The following is a 23447-nucleotide window of genomic DNA, read 5'->3' on the forward strand; positions in this document are numbered from 1 at the left end:
TTTGCTAAGAAACAAACTTGCCAAGGTGGAGATAGCAGGGTGAACTTTACTCAGCTGCACTGAAATTGTCACTCATTTGTATCCATTTTTCTTTTGCCATGTCTCATATAGTCTTACTAATACAGAGCATATATGAGGCGACTGTCAATCACGTAAGAACAGAGCATGCATGCAAAACAGTAATAGAAATTAATTTGTTTATGGAGTCTGCCTTCTGAGAGGGTTTCTTTGAATGATGTGCCATCTGTCACAGTAACAAAGACACCGAATTGGAAAGTGAAAACAGAAAACAAATTTTTACTTGGTTAAGGAAATACAGCACCCGGTATGCCAGAGAAGGAGCTGAATGGACCGCACATAATCAAAATTTAACTGCTGTGGTGCATTGTGAATGGACTTCCTACTGCGTGTGTAGGTGTGTGTGTCTGTGCCTGTGTGTTTTTTCCTTTAATCAATATTCAACCTTAGGACAGAGTACCTGGCCAGGACCCTGTGGTTACAGATCAGCAGCTTGGTGATGATCAGTGAAAAGTACATGCAGTACCTTGGGTGCTGGCCATCACTTCTAAAACACATTTTGATATAGCACCAATTCAAGCCTGATTTCTCTTTTTCCTTGCCTTTACTTTGTTTATTCAATACCTCCTCTCCTTTCCTGTCTTATTTTTCCAGCCCTCCCAAGTCTGCATAATGTATTTCACATTTCATTGTTAAATTGGCATTTGATGCAGAGTAGAGTTATGTGCTGTGTGCCAAAATAAATCACAATTAAGCCCATGGGGGCTCGTTTCTCTAATCCAACAGGCCCATACTTATCACCATGCCCCACATGTGCACTTTTACACCATGAAAATGATGCCCAACAATGTGCCAGTCTGCTACAATCACCTGTTACAGCAGCGAACAAAGACTGGCATGGGCACTGCAAGACCCAGCAGCTAATGAGCAACTGCATAGGGCCATGCATATGGATGAGCATGGTGGTGATCTGGGTGATTGACAAGAGAGATAAACAATAATAACAAGCAAGGCTAGTTCCGAAGACTCCTGTGAGACCTGGTGGAAAGGTTGTTGCCATGGCGAAGTGAAGGGATGTAGTGAAAAGCCAAAAGCTGACAACACTTGTGTTTACTGGGAGACCAACTAGTCAGTGTGTATTAGGACTGTATATGATATGTATGATATGTATATGACCCACTTCACACCCTGGAGGACGGGGCTGTGGCCCCCCCACACTCCCTAGCAGATCATTACATGGAGAAACCTTTGGAATGCAAGCATGCTGATCCACACAGGTATGCACACATGGGTATTCACAGACGCGGACTAAAGCTTTCTTGGCTGCTGCCTCAAAGCACACTGTGCGCTGTCTATCTTGCGTGCTGCACAATATTGTTTATTATTTAGTAAATATTGATATCTATGACTAGCTAGTTTATTGTGATGGTGCTTTGTTTTCTCTATTATTATGTTGCTCTTTGTTGTTTGCTGTCTCCTCTGTTTGTTTTTGTTTGTTTGTTTCTTTTTTTCTCCATACAGGTGACCCAGGAGTTCTTTTTTTTTTTCTCTCTCTTCCCCCCCCTTCTCACCGTCTCTTCTCCCCTTTGGTTTTCTTTCTTTCTCTCCCCCTCTCTCTCTCATTCATTCCCCCTGTCCTATTTATTAAACAAAAAAAAAAAAAAAAAAAGACAAAGGATGAACTGAAGCTCTGCCATCACGTAATGTCGCATACTGCTGTTTCTGATGTCATTTAAGAAAAAAAAAAAAAAAAAAAAAGGACTGTATATGATGCAGTAAGTTGATACGCCTTTAAAATTGCCATTGCCAGTGAAGAACCTTTATTATTATCATTAGCTTTACATATAAATTGAGCTTCAAAGTAAATATTACATTTATGTGAAAGGTATATCGTATTTGTGAAGCATCAATTATCCATTTGTGTTCACATAGCTGATTGAACTGAAGTAATCATCATTTTTATGCAGCATTTATTAGCCACGTTAGCGACCGATTATTCAGCCTGCCACTTTAAATTGTCTTCACTGATAATGTGAACTGATATTGATGAAATGACAGCCACATAATCATCACTCTTTGAGAATCAGAAAAATATTAAGAGCCCTAAATTATTTAAATTTCTACGTATACATGTTACACATCAGCGCATTTCTTTCCCCAGAGAAGTAAGGCATAGAAGATCCCAAAAAAAAGAAAAAAGCCATCAAAGGAAACATGAAGTCAGGATATCTGCTGTTATCTTAGGGCTGTTAGACACTTTGCTTTCACTTTGAAAATGAAAACATATTTTCAAAAACCTACAATGCAATGAGCAAAACAGGGACTAAAGAAATGCTATAAACTGATAGCGGAGACTGCTTTTCCTGTTTTCATGTACAGGATATCACAGCAGGGTCAGAATAGGTCAGACTGGGGAAATATTTATTTAAATAAGTGCTGTACTTGAAAAAGAAGGTGTAATACATACAGGCTATTGGTCTGTTCCTGTTGATATTGCAGCATTGTATCATTTTCATTTTTTCTGCACTAAATCAGGAGTTGAGTGCAATGTATGTAACAATTTTCTGCTTATATAAAAAGCATAAAAAGGAATAAAGAAATGTCCCACTATTTACCTAAAAGTGCTGGTATGTCAACCAATGAGTAATAAAAGTGATATGCATACACTGACTCAATTAGGATATGCTAAGTTTAAATGCAAGCTAATGGCCACTATTATGCAATTCTTTGATATTTTTACTAGTGCATTTGCACACAACATAGGGCAATACTAATTACAAATGAATAGCAGCGGTGCAGTGTTAGTCATTAGCCTTTCCTTTTGAAAAGAAGATGGGGTAATATAAAATACATTGGCAGACATTAAACATTAAGGAGCCACTCTGATATTCTGCAAAACAAGCCCCTAGGGCCATATCATCCGCTGACGAGAGTTAGCTTACCACACGCACCAAAAACTGGGCGTACTAAAACATTTAGTGATGACTCCCTCATTTCAAAAAGCTAGATCACGTGGTGTGTTCTTAGTAGAGACCGAGAAAAGAGCTGCTCTCCAGAAGCCTAAAGTTTAATTCTCAATGCAGATGGGGTAAAATAGAGAGAGAGAAATAATTATCTGAATTATCTGAATCCAAGATTGATGCTGCAGCATGATTAAGCCCCTACATATGCCCTCTTTTAACTTCATTTAGCGAGTTGGATTGGCTAAAGAAGGAGAAGAAACTGAAATACCCAGGATGCAAAGTGGAGGCAAGTTCTCAAAAATAACTGCAGCAATCGACCTGATATCTATTAAAAGACAAAGGATGATGATGCAAAATACTGCATATATTGCATATTGCATTTATGAATTCCCAGACTAAAATTGCCTAATTTAAATATAGTCTTTATGATTACATGTTTGCTCTCACCTACTGAGGTCAATGTAGTGATGCGCTTTAATATGAAATGGTTAAATTAGAAATGGAGCATAATTGGACATCACAAGGGCTGTGATCTCCAACTATGTATACAGCATGAAGAACCACGGGCTGTTTTTGCTTGATGGAAGGAGAAAAGCTGATTAGACCTAAAAAAGCTTATATTTGCCCGGGGGAGCATTAGAAGAGGGTATACATGCATTGTAGACAGCTTAAGAATTTATAAACTGTAATCACAAAGAACTATTTCCCAAGATGTGCCAATTAAGCAATGAGGGAATGCAAGGTAGTCCAGCAGAAACATTGTACAAGAATAATAAGGAAGAAAGTGGCAAGACAAAAGAACGAGCTGAGAGAGTGCTTGGAGAGTATCCTTGCTAAGCATTAATCTAAATTCCTAAAAACCAACACCTCTTAATCCGTCCTACTGTAAGTAAAAAATAATTTAAATAAGCCGTTGGACACAGTTTCTCTTTGAGAATGCAAACCCTGTTTAATACAATAATGGCAACATTGTCAGCAACTTTAACTTCTTTTGCAATTCTCCAGTGACAACTACTCTAACAGAGAAAGGTTATGAGCTAATAACTCCCTGCATGTGTACCAGTTGATTGCACTATAAACTATTCAAGTTTACAAGTGCTTATTAATAATCTGGGCATTGTTTGGCCTCCTTGTGTTCCTTTGGCATGAACCGTAAGGGCATGGGACCAAATACCATCATTATGCCAGTTAAGCCTTCCCCCCTCTGGGGCAAAGAGGCTGTTGGGTACTTTTGGACAGATAAAAACACCAAAGGCAACAGTTTAAATCAGTAACAGTAGGCTCATGGGCACATATCCACAAAAATGATTGAAATAATGCAAGTGTGGAAGATGTGTTCTTAGCCAGAGTGCTGCTTAGGTCTCGTAGTCTTGCAGTGCCAAAACTAAATGCAAACACAATAGAACCTGGCCCTGAAGCCCACATGTGCCTGACTCTTTCACACACAAAAAAGGTCTACAGGACCCTTCCCTTGCTGCTTCTCCTGCCACCAATAAAAGCAATGAATAGCTTTGTCAGGATGTCAGCTCTTTTAAAAGCAGACCTTTGCAATGCTTTCTGAGACTCAACCTGCTTTCACTGAGCCAACTGGTATTGTTGTTTGTCATTGTCCACACTGTTATAATCTATATGGTAGTGTGGTGACTCTGTCTTTTAAAATTTGATGAAGCTGACCTGATTTACAAAATGACCACCAGCACTATGTCTATTGTAGTCAAACAAAGAGCACAGACAAAGAAAGAGGGCATGACAGAATGCAAATGTGTGTGTGTGTGTGTTTGAGGACTGTGCACACATTTATTGGTTAGATGATGCATAATGCAGTTTTACAGGGACTAGAAAACAGAGGGGATAACTGACACCGTCTATCCATTTGCATGTGCCGTACTTATGTTTGCATGCTGGGTGCATGGAGATGAAAATAAGGGTGCAAGCATTCGTGTGGGGCATGGATGAATGGGGAGATCCAGGACTGTCTGCTAACATTCAGGGATGTGTATATCATCTCCGAGGCGTTGATGGGCCCTAATGCAGAATAAGGAGAGCCAATCAACTCCTATCTATCCGCTCTGCCAGGGTGACACATTGTAGGGGTACTTCAAGGCCAGCGTACTGCCACATTCTGCTGACAAATCATTACATTAGACATGTCGACTGAGAAGGAAGGTAATAAGATTGAGTTACAGGGTTTTAGATGGATTATGAACACCTCTTGCTTCCCTGATTCTTTCCATTTTCACCATTCTTTAAACTTATCTGGTTGATTCCAATTGTTGAACAGACATTTGAACTTGGTTATTTTCGTTTCATAACGAAAACTGCACAGCCAGTTAAAAAGGAGGAATTATTCATGTCTCCTCTTCTTCACCACAAATACAGGCACTCTTTGTCTAATTGCCAAATGAATTTTTCAACGTGGCAATTTTTGAATGAAAAAAAAACCACTAAAAATTTCCATTGCACATTTTGATTGTAGTTCAGTAACAGTAAATGACTGGTGTAAAACCAATAGCATGTACACTTTTGCTAAGAAGAGCAAGAAGCAGAAGGTGAAGATGAAGAATACGATGAAGAAAGTTTACTAATAATGTTTTTATTGTTGTTCTTGTTGTTGTTACTCATTTACTTTTGAAAGCGTCCTTGCTTTATTTTATGTGTGTGCATCTGTCCAAAAGATAAATGGTGATTGGCGTGTGGCTGAAAGTGGGTGGTGAGGAATGATTAATCAGCATAATGAATGTGGATAAGCACTGTGCAGATGGAGCCCACACTCAGGACTGTGTCACCCAGCAGGGAGTCTTTTTGCTTCCCTTCAGCGCCTCTGCATAGTTTCAACTATAGCTATAATTGTATTTGTTGGGCATGTGTTGCTTGCTGCCTCGTTTAATTTGCGAGCTCATTTCTGCACGCTTTTGCTTTATAATCACCTCATTCATATTTCAGTAGGATGGTTATCTAAGTATACAATTAGCAACATTTTCATGTAAATAAAAATTTACGCATTTGTTTTGCTTCCCTCTCTTGCCAAACATTATTGCAATGTACCATTTGCAGCAAATCGTGCTTTCAGTCAAACACAGTTTAATAAGTCCTCGAGCTTCACATTTTAACCACTACATGACATGCGCTTTGAGCTGTCTGTGGGTTCAAACTGATTTTTAATACCTCAACCTTAATATTTAAAATGAACTTCATTCTCATAAAATGAGAATGCATCAGTGTTATATCCATGCATTAAACAATTGCATTGGATTTAGTTAAAAGCTTATATTCCACAATAATAGAATATGTATGCATTGTCACCCACTCAAATTCTATTTATACACCATATATAAAGGCTAGTAAACCTCTAATGTAAGAGAATCATAATTTAATTAATTCAAAGCAAATTCAAAAGAGACATTATATAACATTAGCATAACAGCAGGTGAATTAACAGAAGAAAGAATTGTTAATAACTGGGATGCTATCCAAACTGTTCCGCCTGAACTTTCTACTTCAGACCATGCAGACCATTATTTAACCAGCAGTGACATACATGCCAGATGTGTGCCCCTTCTGTACCAATAAGTTAACCCGGTTGGTCACCCTGGCTCCCCCTAGATTTCATGACATTAGCTTGGTTTTCAGATGCTCTTACTGAGTCATACGCTCATTCTCCTAAGCCCCGTTGAGCCTTTTTGTTAGAAACCCCACTGTCCTGCTTCACATTGAATAAAGAGTAAAATGGAGAAAGTAAATGGGGACAATAAAAAACCTCTTTCTAGCTGTTTGAATGCTGAAAAAGCTACATATGACTAACCCTGAGACATTTCTCATTGGTGTATTTTTGCTACATTCAGCCACGATTTGTTCATCACATCATATGTGGTGCTGTGTGTACTGGCAATGTGTTAGTACTTTCCGCCCCAAAGAGGAGGGATGTGTGTCCTCTCATACACACCCTATGGCTGTACTTTCACCTAGTCAGTTTAAGGGTTGATTTTGCAGGATTTACATTAGTTGATGTACAAATCGTGCAAGTTTTGGTGGTAAAGGATATATACTGGTATATACAATATACCAACCAGAAGCAACATTAAGACCACTTTCAAGTGAATTGAATAACATTAATCACATTGTTACTTTGCACAGCTATACTGGGGAAGTTTTTTTCCTGGGAATTATGTGGGCGTTATGTTGGCACATGTGCTCCCTTACTAAACATTGGTGCAAACCAAGTAATCACCCACCTCCACACCACAGCTGCATTCTGAGACCACACTAGAACTTTAACACAAAAGCAGTGTGATCCAGCTCATTGGCCAGGAATGACTTGAGGAACACATGACACTGATCTGACTGAGCATCTACAGGATGTGTCAGAGCAAACGCAATCCAAAGAAGCCCACCTCACAACCACAGGACCCAATAGATCAACTGTCCCAATGCCAGACACCACAGGACACCCTTCGAGCTAGTGGGAACTTTTCCCCCTTTCTCTGGACCTAAGCTTGAAATCAGCAGCCACTTCAACAATGTCCACTCCTGGTTGTCAAGTAAAGAAAAGGGGGGGGGAAAGACTTCTGTACACACTTATGCACAGAAAGCAGTGTATCACTGCCAAGATTATACTGAAATCAAATGTTCTATTTGCTACTCACCCCTAGGGTACACACCTCCTACTGCAGAAATAAAACAGTAATAAAAGCCAACATGCTGCTTTACTCACAAGGACAGTGCAAGAAATGTTAGTGCAGATTGAGGCTCAGGCTGCACAGTGATGCATCTTCACCTCAAGTGCATCCACCTTGTTTTCAATTAATGGTTTTTTTTTGAGACAGTGAAAAATAAAATAGAAAAAAACAAGTAGCCTTTAGAAAGCTCATTAATCACGGTTTAAAACAAAGACAAGACGAGATGGGGGTGGAGTTGAGGAGACTTTGCCAAGCCTTCACCTTCTCCATCCATTGTAATAGGATAAAGGGTGGGTCTCTATGGTCCACATGAAAATGAGACGACTGACTTGTGCAAAAAAAAAAAAAAAAAGAGACCACACCAGGTCTCCACACACACAAAGTTCACACATTTTTTAGAAACTGCAAAGTAACAGAGAAGGGTAAAAAAGAAAGGAAAAATGGGGGGAAGGGGGGTACTTACGCACCACACTGAGCATCAGTCTTACCTGGATGAGTGATTCACTCAGTCTCTCCTCGTCTACCTGGAGCACAATGTCCCGGATCTCTTCATAAGGCAGGCGGAACGAGCCCAAGAAAATTGCTGTTGTGATGTAGACAGAAAAGAGTCATTTCCTCTCCCTTTTTTATTAGACTGCAGGCTTCAAAGAGACATTTCAGCACAAAATGACCACAGACCTAACTTTCCACTTGGAAAAACTAATGCATTTTAAGCCTTTCGACTGGATAGTCTGTGTCACAAAAGCTGGACAGGAAAGAAAAATCAAGATTTAACAACAACACGTAAAAGAGTGACAGGTAATAATAACAATACTAATAATGAGAATATTTTTAATTAGCTGTAGGAGTGTTTGTGTCATGTGAACAGCTACATGCTTTTGTAAGGGTGGATACAAAGGTGCCCAGTGAATTTGCATCAGGGCAAAGCCTCATGGCTGTTTCACACTCCAGGTGGGGTGGCTACATTGAAAAGTGGAGCTGATGGTGTATCCAGGTGGAAGTCACACATGGAGGTTTGGTAATGAGTTGGAGGAGAGTCACTCAACAGCTGCTTAACTACTGAAGCACTGGGACCTGATGTCTGTATGTGACGTGCAACAGAGAAGGAGTGCGTCCTTTTTTCAGCTCTTCATAGTCTACTGCTACTTAATATACAGAGTATTTACCGCGTTTAAGTCAGTCAAAGCATAACACGCCGTTGCTATCACTTTGATTTACGATATAGTGTTGTAGAGCTTTAGTCCCATAACATCTAGCATCATTTTCTGGTTTCACTACATAATATACCTACCTTTCCTCAGCTCAACATTTTTTGTCATATAAAGCACATTGTCTTTGCTTTGTATTGCCTCTTCAATAGACCTACAGCTGGATATTCAGTACTGAGTTCTCTTAAGAGTCGCCCTTCATAGGTCATATGTATTGGATACTAGGACACATTGGAGATTCAAAGTGAGGGAAACGTAGATGGGAAGGCAAAAAAAAAAGTTCCAGGCTGAAAATCCAACATTTGGTGCTATCAGCTTGCACCTGGTTCTTATTTCCTGTGATGGTGTAGGTGTGTTGATGAGATTCAGCAGCACAATGCCGTTTTGGTGCACAATTTAGCAGAAAATTGCACCTGCACATTCCCCCATGAGGATTAGTATGTATGTGTTTTTCCAGGTGCACTGAGGTGTATTTTTCGTTTTAGTTTGTATACAAAGGAGCTTTGCATTACTGCATTACTGATACGGGAATCAAACATCTGATTCTTATGTTCCATTTTCTGTACTGTTGAAAAGGGATAGAAAGCGATACTATAAGTGATACTACATCTATAGAGATACAACAGCAAATGTAGTAGACCACGCAATGTACGGTTTATGGCATAGCTGCTCTAAATGAATAGCATTGGTAATTATCAAAATCATTTTATGTTTCTGTAACGGTTAATCCGCCAGCATGTGGAAGCACTTTAATCAACATGACATTTTTAATGCTGTGATATAATTACTGTTGTTATCCATGAATTTTCAAATGTACTGTTTTTCAAAAAAATATAAAAAAGGGAAACACACATTATTTTTTTATTAAGGCATCAAATTGAAGTTATTTATTTTCCTGAAAAGAAAAAAATAGTTTGAATAGTTGAACGTTATGCTCGATGAATTAATTTGAGCAATATAAACATGAATTCTGTTTGTCTAATAAGTAACAATATGATTTTTAGCTTTAAACTCATTTTTGACAGATCTTTTAAATATCTGTGTTTTCTTGGTTTTTATGAAAGGTGGTCTAATAAATTTATTAAGTATCGTAGCTCTATGCTGAGTTTTTTTCAGTCCTTTTTCTCTTTCAGGAAATACAAGAACGCAGGGTTTGTATCTCCTCTCACAACACTCTCTCACTGAGGCAGACCCCACCTCTAAGTGTCCCTCTGGACTTAAATCTCTCAACTCTCATCTCCAGCAAGAATAGAGACAAAGTGCACATGAAGATGTTAAAATTGCATGTATAGTAAAAAAAAAGTAGTGAATATAGCACACCAGACTCTGACAAAACCTAAATAAAACAGGTGGCATGCTGCCCTGCAAGTTTACTTTCTGAAATGCGTTGGAATTCTGTTTGTGCATTAATTCTTTTTGTGGAAACAATTGGTTTTCAATGGTTTCTAGTTCTAAGCAGAATTGCAGGAACTCTTCACTGAGAAACCAGTTGGTACATATATCATCCCGTTTTAATACATGAATTCTTAAACATTATATATAAAATATATATTTTTTATATTTTTTTATATTTTAATATTTTCTTGCCCGTGTAATCCAGCTTTATTTGCTAATTTTAAATTAAGTATACATTTTATGTCGGTTTTCCATTTATTAATTCTCTTTATACAGCTGCTACATTGTGCACAAGCTGTGTTAAAAAAAAAAAAAACAGCGGCAGAGAAAAGTGATAAAAGAGAGAAAAGCATTGTGCCGAGTACTTTTTTGTTCCAGTTGGGGAAGTATATTGAGTAGGAGATTTACTACTCTTGAAGCACCTGACATACTGAATAAGATTAAAATTCATATGAACTGTAGTACATTGTCTTGACAAGCTACTGTAATTATTATTAGTAAGCTAACTAAGTGTAAGCCTTATTTTTAAAAATCTGTTTACGTTGCCTTTATGAGTTTATTAAATTCAGTTTCAGGCCAGCATATTCTCTGTAATAAACTCTCTTTTCCAAAGATGAGTGATTTCTCGATCAGATAGATTTATATAAAGCACTTTGAGTGCTCAGAAGAGTAGAAAAGCGCTATATAAGAACCAGTCCATTTACCATTTACCTTTTTTTTTTATTATTTTGTTGTTTCAGCAACATTAAATCTAAAAACTGTAGTTTTGAGTTAAAATATATATTCATGAACATTTTTTTGTATCGAAAAAATACCGAACCGTGACACCAAAGTATCGAACCGAACCGTGAATTTTGTGTATCGTTGCACCCCTAATATATATATATATATATATCCATCTAAGGCTAAATACCGGCACAAGACCGATAGATGACAAGTACTGTAAGGAAAAGTTGAAAAGAACTTTGAAGAGAGAGTATATACATATATACATATATATATATATAGTTTAAGATTTTAGGGCTACACTATGTCAAAGCTTCTATACATTAACTGCAACCCCCCCAAAAAATGTCTATGCAACACCATTTAAGTCTTAAGACCATTATTGCAAGGTGTGATGTATACATTCAGTACAATAGCAGGCCACTGTAATGAACAATTTTCTTAAACATTAAGTAGTAATTTAACTTTGGTCAACTTCTCTCTTGTATTTAAAATATTTGCAATATGAAATGTTAAAGAACATATGTTAGTTTTTCATTGAAATTTGAATTTACTAGCTTTCAGCTTTTCATGATTCTTAAACAAGGTTCATATGTACATTCAAATAATCAAAAAGTTAATTTCTCTAATTTGGGCTGACCCTAAAGTCAAAAGCCAACATTAAGCTTAATATAAGTTCAAATGATCAGACTTTGGTACGCATGATTGCTATACCACAATACATAACATGGTATTTACATTACAACTACCTACATATCTCAGTCACCGGACCTTCAAAACTACTAAACATCAAAACTGTAAAGGGAACTCAGAGGCACGCACAGAATATGATCTATGATGCTGTAGTATGTGTCAACGCGGCTCAGGAGAGCTGCATAACTAAATACAACAACATGCTTCCAACCCATTTCCCTCCTGAAGGTGAGGTTTTCTACACTCTTATTTTTGCCTCCTGTCAAATTCAAAGCCCATCTGCTTGTTATATAATAAAAGATGGCAGTGACACCTATCATATCAACATTGTCACAGCCCATACAAGGATGCAATGACAGAATCATACAAATGCAGCAAACAGGCTTCTGTGTTTCAAACTTGTGCTCAATATTTAGCAAATTTAAGTAATTTATCACATCTCTATTTATGGAATATGTCATCACTTGTTTACAATTCTCACCCTTTCTGCTTAAATAACAACAGTGTAAAAGACACATGTAAACAAATGAGTGGACTGCAATCTAAACATTAATCCATTTTTTAACCACTTGTATTTCATCATGGGACTGGAGCCTATTTTGAGAGTTATGGGGCAAAAGGCAGGAGACACTCTAGATTGATTGCTGGTCATACAATTCATTCACACTCACACCTACGGCCCAACACACATGTCTCGGAGTATCTAGAGAGAGCCTACACAAGCAAGCACCAACTGACTGGCATAATCTTAACATGTGACATTCATATTTGTTGAGGTGTTATGATCTATATTGTCACTCTGAGCTATATTATACCAAATCTTTCAGACAGGCAGATATGCTAACAAGCACACACACTATTTAAGAAGAAGGAGTAGGAGTTCTGTCTGTTTTTTCTAGATCATTTGCATGTTAACTGAAGAGCAAAATAAGAAGAAGCCTGGAAGGTGACTTAATACACCTGTACTAGGTAAACAGGCTACTCGCGGCCACAAGTGATTTTAAACACCTACATGTAATTTCAGTATTCAGTTCTAACAAAAATGTGCTTTACAAATCAAAAGGCTTGGACGCAAATAAAACACTACATACCAATTAAAAAAACTCAACAAAACACCATCCTTACTGAGGAAGAACATTCAGTTATGGTTATGGTTCATTTCTGTAGGACAAATAACTGCATCTACTTACAAAGATTCTGTGCAGTCTTGGCATCCAAGATACGAAGCTCTTTTGCCTTTTTCTTAAATTGTGGCACTTTTTCTTCATTTTCATCCTTCAGGTCTTTTCTTGCTGCAAGAAAAAAAAAAGAAATATTACATACGTAGATATATAGATACATAACATAAGAAATACTCATTTTGGGGACAAGAGCATACTATTAAGCTCAATTTTGAAGCTAACTGCAATCACCATTATATAAAAGCAAGAATTGAATGACATTAAACAACATTTTTCCACCATTTCTCAAAACATAGAAAAATAATTAATTTACATACATTAGAATCTCAATGCATATTAAAAGTAAGCGTACAGGACAACATGCGTTAGATGCCAACAGATGGCATAAACCAATTAAAAACCATTGCTTCAGTAGTATTTTGGTCCTGCATCTTTTTTCTCTAGACAAAAGGCAAAAGCAAATCAGCTACTGCTGAAACATTTGGCAGGTAATCTAACTGATCAGCCTGTGATGTATTCTACACTTAATGTGAAAACATAAAATAAATGACTGAATATATACGAAACAGTCACACCGATTCTAAATGTGTTACATTAAATAAATAAACCTTCAATAGGTAAAAATGTTCACAAATGTGCATGGTTTTGCCATTTTATACACATAAGCAGCAATACATGGAAACTCTACAGTGGAACTGATTTGAATGCATTGCTTTCTGCAGTCCTTAACATATGTCATATAAGGTTGGTGATAGGCAGAACTGATTGATGTTAGCAACCTTAAACATAAAAGTGGAACTACATAATAGGCAATATAATCATCTGCAGCATCAGAGGAAAGTCTTGCAGACAACTTTCCTATCTTCATTTGCATGTGCCAACACTTTTGTCATTGTGACAGTGGGTAGATGGTTGATAAGCACCGCTCCTTCCCTTAGGCCCTGCCTGTTAACTTCCTAGAGCCAGGAAGATAATTGTGTTAGCCCCCACAAATCCCAAAAAATAGTATTAAGTCTGTGACTGAACACAATAGACGAATTTGTCTAAGAATGAAGAGACCCTATGTTTTCATAATGGACAGATTATTGAGTCTGCACACTGGGGAAACACCACAATAACAGTACTGCAGTAACACCCAATTTGTCTAAAAACATGAGCCTGCAGGGGACAGAATCATACACATGCTACTCCTTTTTTCTACTTTGTTTGGCAAACTAAACTCTTTAAATGTCATGATGAATTATTTTTATGAATTTATCACCTGCTGGACTTTAAATGCTCAGATGTGTTTCAGAAAGAAGAAATCTGCTCATGATCAAAGCATTTTAACCTCCTGGGACCTGCGTCCACATATGTGGACATCACATTTTGGGTTAATTAGACTAAAATACTCAATTTTGCTCTACAAGGGCCTGAGATCCACTTACGAGGACATTATGCTGCTACTGTTCTATCAACATTTTAAATGAATATCCTCATTTGTGGCTCTGATTTTTCTTAAAAACAAAAATAAGATAAAAAGAAAAAATCTGGTAATTCTTTGTTTTTACATTCATCGGGCCCCAATATGCCCAAATATCAAAGAGAAATTAAAAATGCTGCCGTGGAAGAGTTCGGGCCTTAGGAGGTTAATGTTTGTCTCAACTATGTTATTGAAGCTGGGGAAAAATAGCATAACGGTAGACAGCACTATCACAATTATCAAATGTCCAAAAAGTCCAAAATAATAAGACCAGTACCTAATAACTTAGTTGGCTGTGAGATTTCACAGAGAATTTGCTAATACTGAACGTAATTCTACTTTATTCATACAAAACAAGCCTCTGTGGTGGAATTCAGGTGCACTGTCAGACAACTTTAACACCTGTGTCCACCTAAATCTGTTAAACTGTAATTACAGTACAGGAGAGACTTCAGAATAAAAATGCAGCAACATGAGAAAGAAGATTCCTTAGATCCTTCGCTCTCCCCCAGTGGTTTATGAGATGCTAATCATCACAACTGCTCAGTTTAAGCCCAAGGTGGGAGTCTCCCAGGAAATCTAGAACAAACAATCTGCTCCCTCAGCGCAGGCTTGCATATTTGAAGAAAGACTCAAAGAAGCAACATCTCCTGGGCAGCCAGAAGAAGGAATGCTAAAGGCACCTGCCTAACTCAAGTGCTTTCAAGGACGCACATGACATTTGGGATGCAGTTGTTTACTACTGGTAAAACGCTGTACCTATAATACAAATGCTACACAAAGTATTATGGTTTGATTTTCTGTCAAAATAATAGCGTGATCCTTCAGGAGGCTGTAGGACACAGCACTTTAACTTGCAATATAATACACGAGTGTGCACATGCCAACAGAAAGGGTGAGACGTGGGACTTGAGAATTCATAAATGCATTTAGGAAGAGGATGTTAGCCAATTCATTAGTGGCTGTGTTTTAAGTGTTTTACACAAGGCACAACCCTCATACATACTTGCAGTTAAGTTAATGTCATAAGAGAAAATCCCACTTTATTTCAATATTTTAATGGATAGTGTTTTAGTTTAATCTTTGCCAGGAAGGTACCTTTATTAACAATTACAAGTAATTAGGAAGAATGCAATAGCACTACTGAAAAAGCCAAAAGTAACAAATGACTGTTCTACAAAGTAATTAAATAATGAAATTATTTTTATTTTACTGTACTACTGTACACTGTGTACTAGTAACTAAAAATAATTACTAATATCTATCTATCTATCTCTCTTATGTCATGCCAGAACGTCTGAATTCCTCAAAGAAAACAGACGCAAAAAAAATATTAATGAGTTCAAAAACAACAAATCCAATATACAGTGCAGGGCCAGTAACCAACAAAGAAATCATCCTTCATTTCCTATGTGGCACGAACAAAGGATCTGAGGAGGAGGAAATAAATAAATAAATGAAAATACGAGGAAACAATGCCCCATAGACAGAGAGCAAACTGAGCCATGAGGAGGCTGCTTTTTGGCACCAAAGTGTTCTTTTCAACCTCCACATTTTCCACACGGCCTCTTGAATCTCTCATTTCAGTACCTCAAATTCTCAACAAGGAGATCCCGGCCATTTTGGTCAGTGCCTTAGCTGTCTTTACCCTAGTCCCAAGGGCCTTGTGCTATATCAATTTAAACATAAAAACAGTGCCCTCTACAATATGAAACAGGCATTTTTTTTTTTTCTAAAACCATCTATACGGCTCAGAGCTCTCCCACTGGGCACTGAGTAGTGGCATCACTAGGCTGATTTCTGCAACAGCATTTGCTGGCTGACTCAATTATGCCACATGTCACATGTTTCCTCTGGGCACTGCATGTGGACTGATGGGCCCTGGAGGGCTTGCACACATTCAAGCTGCCACACTAGTTGGAGTCCCAGGTGTGTGGGGAGGATGACTATAGGTGGCATATAACCAGATGGTTGGCCGCAACAATAAAGAAGTTCTGTACATGTGTTCAAAACACAGGAGCTGTCAGATAGTTACTAAATATTCCAAACTCCACATGGCTTGAGACAAAGTTACATTTTGACAAAAGTTTTACTTTTTATTTCCACCAAAATCCAACTTTGGGAATGTGTGTGACTCCTTTTCTGCCAAGAAAGCTTAACCTGCATAACTGTGTAGGGCCACAGCAGCTGATCAAACCCTGTGTCAATATTTAGACGTGTTTTATTACTTGCCCAGTGGCTAAAATGTAATACTTTCACAACAATGACATCTTTCATGCACACAGTTATATTTGTTAATGGAATCTTTCAAGCAATCATGCAGCGAAGCACCATTTGTGGTGGGAACAATGTTGGAGGTTTCTTGGCAGCTTGTTGGTTCCCTCGCTTCTGTGTACAATGGAGTCCTATCACATAGATGCATTATTTCTGTGTCAGGCAGTCAGATGAACACGTAGTGATAACAGAATTCTAATTAAAAGCTAATATAATCATGTAATTATTGCTATTTGGTAAAATTGGGCGATGGTCTGGGTGAGGAATACATTTTTCATCGAGAGTACTCAGTTCATGAAAGAAGGAAGAAACGTTTATTGAAATTTGCACCCTACTGTACTATCTAAAGCTCAACTTTCAGGAAGCTTATTCTTGGGCCGTATTCTTCTCCAAGGCAAACAACAGGGTCAAATGCTTTTGACATGACATGGGTTGTGTAAGTTTAGTATGGAAAATGTACCAGTGAAAAGTAGTTTTAATTCACATGGATTTGTTGTTACATCTTAACTTACAAGGCTGAAAAGATTTGAGAAGACTGTCGGGGAGGAAATGTTTTGAAATCATGTTTAAACAAAACACATGGAAATTCTGCTGGCGCCAGCAGAACCACATGAAGAGAATCCTCTGGTGACTGTAATTGTAACACATTACATTAACTGAGGGGGAGTTAAAGCTTGCTCCATGCCAAAAGGAGTCACCAAATTGATAGAGGTTTTAACGAACAAAATACATGAATGTTTGAGCAGGAAAAAAAACGACTTGGCCTATTAAAGATGACTTGGCTTCCATGTTAAGCCTTCTCTGTGGGCCTTGGACTGAGGTATACCCTTGGGAAACTCTGTGATAACAAGAGTTCTCCAACACTTGGATATCCAGTCTGTTTGCTGGCCCAGAAACACTATCCTGGGTCCCTTCCATGCAATATCTCCCTCAAGACGTCCATAAAACCCAGGGCATTACAAAGCTAAACACTACCACATGTTCACTTCCGGACACAGACCATCCGGCTGAGCCCCAGCACCAGTCACCAGAAAATAAGCGGGCCTTGAAAAGAAATAACAGAAAACTGCAGATGACAGGTCTTCGACAAACATATTTAAAGGCAAAAGAACACAGAGTGGAACAGGCAATGTGGAGTCTGGTCCTCTACAAAGCAATTTATTCCTTCAAATGTGCAATCTGCCTGCAAACATGTGCCCTGTCCTCCATCTCAGGGACTCACACTGAGGATTGAGCTACTGGAGAGCTGCCAGTTTGTCTAAAGGAGATGCATTCTGAGGAAAAGTCACTGGCCTCAGTCACAGAAAAAACAATTCCACAGAGGCGTGGTGTGTACACAGATCGCGAAGTAGCCAGCAAATTCCTTTCATGTTCAGCATCTCTGTTTAAAACAATCACTCTGTAAAACATTTTGGTGGGGTGAATGGCATGGATACAGTGAAGGTAGCACCAATTCATGCTTGCTGTCTTATCAATTGTGGAGTAAATTATAATGAGCAGGAGCCCAGTTAAATGTCTTATGAGAGGGTAAAGACTTTTCAGCGTCTAATTAGAGAAAACAGAAAAAAAAAACAGAGCACACACTCAAGAATTAAACTTAACATATGACCAATGAAATCCATGACTAAGTTTCTCTAATACACAAAGGCTCACAGATGTCTCACTCTCAAAGCCAAAGTCAAACCACTGTGTGAATACCAACCCCCCCGAGTACACACTTTTGGACCATGAAAACGCCAAAAAAGCCCCATCCCCCCCCCATTCAAACTCAGCCTTGTTAAAACAGAATACTCACACTGCGATTAACACGTGACATTTGCATGAATATACATCTTTACTCTTTTTTATTAGACCAATTGTTCCCTGTGGATTGGGAAAACCAGATCTCTTAGCAACAAGAGAACAAATTCAAGCACCTTTTTCCTTTGCTAGGTTCTAACCTTGACATAACTAAAACGTTGAAGATGATTTTATTTTAGAAAGACTCTTCAGCTCAAGGTTAGCCATGAGAATGAAGCTGCAGTTGGGTGGGAGAGAGAGATGTAGATGTAGCTCTCAACCATGCAATCATCATCATGCCTAATGATAACAGGGAGAGGGGGAAGTGGCTAATAATGATTATGATGATGGTAACTGTGGATAGGGTGTTAAATATTAGTGTGAGCACACCACTGTGTCAAAACACACTTCCAGAAAATATGTATGCGCACCCTGAGTCATAAATGACGATATGAGTTTTCAAGCTCACAATAGTTCTCTCGAGTTACCGGCTCTACTATCTGAAAGCATCTGGTTCTGATTATCCGAGATGTCTAAATAAAAGGTGTGTGTACAGAATGCAGGATGAGTCCTGCAGAGTGACGCTTTGACCTATGGCCAGTGATGTTTTCAGTATGCAGGGAGAGGCTAAGCCCACGGTGGAAGGTATGCAGCTGGGCCTGGAGCAGAGCCCAGGGAGAAAAACACCTCCTCTTCCAATTGAGACAAGACAGATCTCCCTTAGTGCCCTGGACTTTGCAAATGGTGTATATTTCCCATAAAAATTGTAAGTTTTTGTCAGTTAAAGCAGGAATAACAAGATTATACATATTTATATATAATTACATACTTAACTGGTAGTGTACTATTGTTGTAATTTGGGGGTATATCTAGGATCTATTTAAGAGTACAAAAGATGTTATGAATCCAGAGACAGATGGTGTCAGTTTGATTTACCTAAACTCTTATCCAAACTGGAAGCATCCACATAGTTTAGCACAGTCAATAATTCATCTAATATACTGAGGATATTTATGCAGGGAGGAGAAATGATGGTGCCGTTCAAAACACACAGTGAAACATTACCATCAACTACATACAATTTAAAAACAAAACAAAACAAAAACAACAACAAACCCTGAGAAAAAGAATCAGTAACTCTGAGCACCGTTAATCACCTGGGGCTTGGTGTCGCCTTTTAACACGTGTAGTTAATCTGCACACATCTACAAATGACTATTGGCCTCTCTCACAGGCAGGGGAGTGTGGGAAGGCTCCAACTCTTTCTCTTAAATTGGTCATGGAGACATGCTCCTGGGGGCAGTGAATGGATTGAGCCTGACATCCAATCAGTTCTGAGAAACCTTTCTCTGGTTATGCCAAAGCACTTTGTTGTGACCCAACACGCTTGGGCGCTGGTGGGAAGGCACTAGCTGATGGTCCAAATGACTGCACCTGCCGTCTCTTTAAGACCCTGTCACGCAGTCAAAACTTTAGCATTCAGGAGACGACGCTGAAGCTCAGCTTGTATGACTATGAGGGGGACGAAGAATAGAGATTTGAAACTAAGTCTGTTCCTTGGACAACTGGTAGGATTACTGATGTCCCTGTGGTCTCTATTACCTCCACCAGTTCAATGCTGCACTGGACCAAGCCCAGCGAGTACACTTAAAGAAGCTGAAATAGTTGGAGATTTTAGGACGTGCACCTGTACTGCTGGTCACTTTTAAAAGGAATACAAGGAAAGATGTTTGTGGGCTGTCTCACTGGAGGCTACAAGACAATACGGATGTCAGTTTTACTTGTGGGCCTTCAGAGAGACTCTTAAAAAGCAAAAGCAGCAGAAAAAAGCCGTAGCTAAACCAATGACTGTCATATTCACATGTAGGATTTAATGTGTTTACTGTAGAGGTATAAAATGAAATGTGGCTTATCATCAAATGTCAATAAATAAATAAAATCTTGAGTCTTTCTGAATACTCAAATTGCAGTTTAGGCACTCCATTTAGGGTCTCATCTTTGAAATTAAATGCATTCCTCTAGCACAAAGACTAATTGTGCTTTTTAAGTTACTACTTTTTTGTTTGTTTCTTTGTTTTCTGGGATTTCTACTGTCTAATAGAGAAAAACACTGCTTGGGTTGTGTGCGCAGTGACTGTCCTACTTTCTGAGTATATTCGACAGGGTTGCATTTTGTACATTTGTCAGCTGACAGAACATAATCTGTCTTTTTTTTCTCTTTATAAAGCAGTTATTCTTTCCCCTTTCTCTCTCTCTCTCATGGGTACCCCAGTTCTTTTCTTTTTGTGATTGCTTGTTCATTATTTCAGGATGAAAATAGGATGCTCAACAAAGAAGAAAAAGAAGTGTTTTATTTTCATTTGCATTTTGTCTCAGGGCATTTGGCATCTTTATTGTAAACTGCATTTTTACTGCATTTGCGTGTGCTTTTGCTTAGGATGTGACACTATGAATATATCCATCCATCTGCGCCCTATCAGGCAAGCGGCAGAGTACACTGTGGACAAATGCACTGCAGTGCTAACACAAAGAGACAGACAACCAGTCACACTTGCTTCCACACCTACACCCAATGTTTCAAATTACCAGTTGACCTAACAAGCATGTCTTTGGACTGTGGGAGTAAACTAGAGTGTCTGGAGAAAACTCACACTGATACAGGGAGAACATGCAAGCGTCTACCCCAACAGGATCCAGCTGACCATGAGGTTTATACCAAAACACTTCCTGTCGTGAAATGGCAAGAAATACCCTTGTGCTACCACCACGCCACAATAGATATATCTTCTTTTCAAGTCCTCAGATCAAGATGCAACTTGTAAAAAGTCTATAGCATTTAGACTAATGGCTAAAAAGTTATGACAGATCAGCTTATGCAACTGTAAGCTCTCTTTGTAACCACTACTGCTTAAAAACTCAAACTTACAGGCAACATATGTCTAAACAAAATGGTAAGAAGACTGGTGTATGAACGGTTGTCAAACAAGGAAAAGATGTCCATGCTTATGTTTTAAGAAATGCGCTAAAGTATTATCTCTTCTTCTTGTGAAGGTTAACCGATAGGTTGATCCAATTTGTCTACTGAGGCGTGAAAGGACTTAAGAAATACTTCACATTTCTGTGCTGGAAAATGTCAAGGTTTGCAGAGAGATGAGGACAAGAGGAGGGGGAAATGACTTTTTCTTTTCCTGGCAGCTTGACTTCACACTTGTTAACAGCAATAGGTTTATCCTTGGCAATCAGCACAGGGATAGGAAAATACAGTGTGATTGTAAGATCCCTATTACTTAAAGGACAGCTGGTTATGCGGTTGCCACTAATGTATATGTGTTCCCCCTTCCATACGTGCATAAAAACACAAAAGCGTTTCTCAAAGCTACATGTTTACAGTTTCAATCCTGTCACTATCTGATGGCTATTCTTCACACAGCTGCAGAATAGCATGTTGTGGGAATGTGAAGGAGTGAACGCAGACGTACCCTGATTAAAGATGCGCCACGCAGCATCTGAGAATTGAGGTAAATCGAGGCAAAGAGAACATGAGTGTAAAGAGAGGCGCTCAGTCGTGAACTACATTAAACTCCCAAAACCACAGCTGCTGAGCTCCTCACCTGCCTCGAGGTTTACAAGGATCATTTCTCTTTCTCCTCTTTTCTCCTTGCGCTCTATTATATTTATATTTCTAATACTTTATATTTCCGTAGCTTGTTTCTTTGATTCATCTGATGTCTCCTCTTACTTGCTAACACCGAATGATGACCATTGTGTTATGATTGCATCCAGCTACACTTATTTTATTTTCAGCACTAGATTTTATAGTGTGTGTTGTTTCCCTACAGTATTAATCCTTGAATAAGAACAACTATCATGCTGCTGCTTTTTTTTATATCTGTTTCAGACTTTTAAATATAGTACTGGGTTGAGATTCACCTAATTACACATGGAGTAATAACACGTGCAAAATGAGAAACAACCAGGTAACATATAAGATACCAGGAGAGTCAAAATGAAAAATGTGAGCAATCTGGATATTGCTGTTTTTGGTACTCGGAAAGCCTGCGTTGTAACATGCTTACACACAAACAAAGATTGTATGGCCTTGTGGTACATTCTGTTAGTAAAATCACTCCATGCTGCTGGCCACTAAAGGATCCATAAGAGACCTAAAAAGCATAATTGTGAGGAGCAACTAAAAACACCCTGGAGCAACAGGAGAGTTTAATGACTGAGTATTGAGAGCTGATCTGTAAATATGCACATGTAAAATGGACACCTTTATATATAATTGAAAAGTTCCTTATTATAATTTTGTGCCATCAAAAGCTGATAACCTGTAATTATTTGGCTAGTATGAAGGCCTTGACATTGCATGTTATGCAGTGCAGATAATCATATCCAACCTTTGTTTAGCGAGAAAGGATAAAAACAGGTTAGTCAGGCTTAATGAGTGATAATAACAGATTTGGCTTTGCCCTGTAGGAAAAAGTAAGAATTTAGAGCCCCAATGCAAAGCTGGCCTTTGTCTGTGGCACTCCACATCTGATGACTACAGTTGGGTGATTGTAACTGGATTCTGCAGTAGAATTAGGGCTATTGTTGCAGGGGCACAAACTCTTTAAGTGCCTCTTATTGGTCTGATTATGATGTGTTTGAGTCCTGCTGCTACCTTGCAGCCTGGATGACTCAGATGGGATTCTGTATTGACCTGTTAGCAGTAAAAAGGCTGCTGAAGCACCAAGCAAGTCACTAAGTGTAGATTTCCTTGTATAGTGAAGTGTATGAGCAAATGGAGGAAACTAATAAAGACCATGCTTTTGACCTCGAGTTTTAGTAGTTGCCCTTACCTTCAGTTCACAATCAACCTCTATCTTTGTAGGAGGCAATCTATATCAGCACACTCCACTAAAGACTAATAAAACTGAAATAATTCAAGTCCGTACACATTCACTATTTTGATACACCTGAAGTTGCTGTAACATAATGCTCTAAATTATGAATTGCATGAATGCAATTAGTGAAGCTAATAAAATTAGTCATGCCAAAGAAGAGGTAATGTATAACACACCAATTAT

At 38.5% G+C, this 23447-nt stretch overlaps 1 protein-coding gene across 9 annotated transcripts in view; it reads right to left on the bottom strand.

The window, feature by feature from the left end:
- Positions 1-23447, bottom strand: part of diaph2 (diaphanous-related formin 2) — a 365791-nt gene that overhangs the window by 148874 nt on the left and 193470 nt on the right. For all 9 annotated transcript variants that reach the window (XM_076875695.1, XM_076875708.1, XM_076875689.1 and 6 more), the window contains 2 exons: positions 12870-12971; positions 8146-8240 (listed from right to left, as the gene is read on the bottom strand). In XM_076875695.1, coding sequence (XP_076731810.1) covers positions 8146-8240; positions 12870-12971 — 197 coding nt within the window. The remainder of the gene's footprint in view (positions 1-8145; positions 8241-12869; positions 12972-23447) is intronic.

Source organism: Maylandia zebra, linkage group LG2 (genome assembly GCF_041146795.1).
Source record: "Maylandia zebra isolate NMK-2024a linkage group LG2, Mzebra_GT3a, whole genome shotgun sequence".
In the NCBI taxonomy this organism is placed as follows: Eukaryota; Metazoa; Chordata; class Actinopteri; order Cichliformes; family Cichlidae; genus Maylandia; species Maylandia zebra.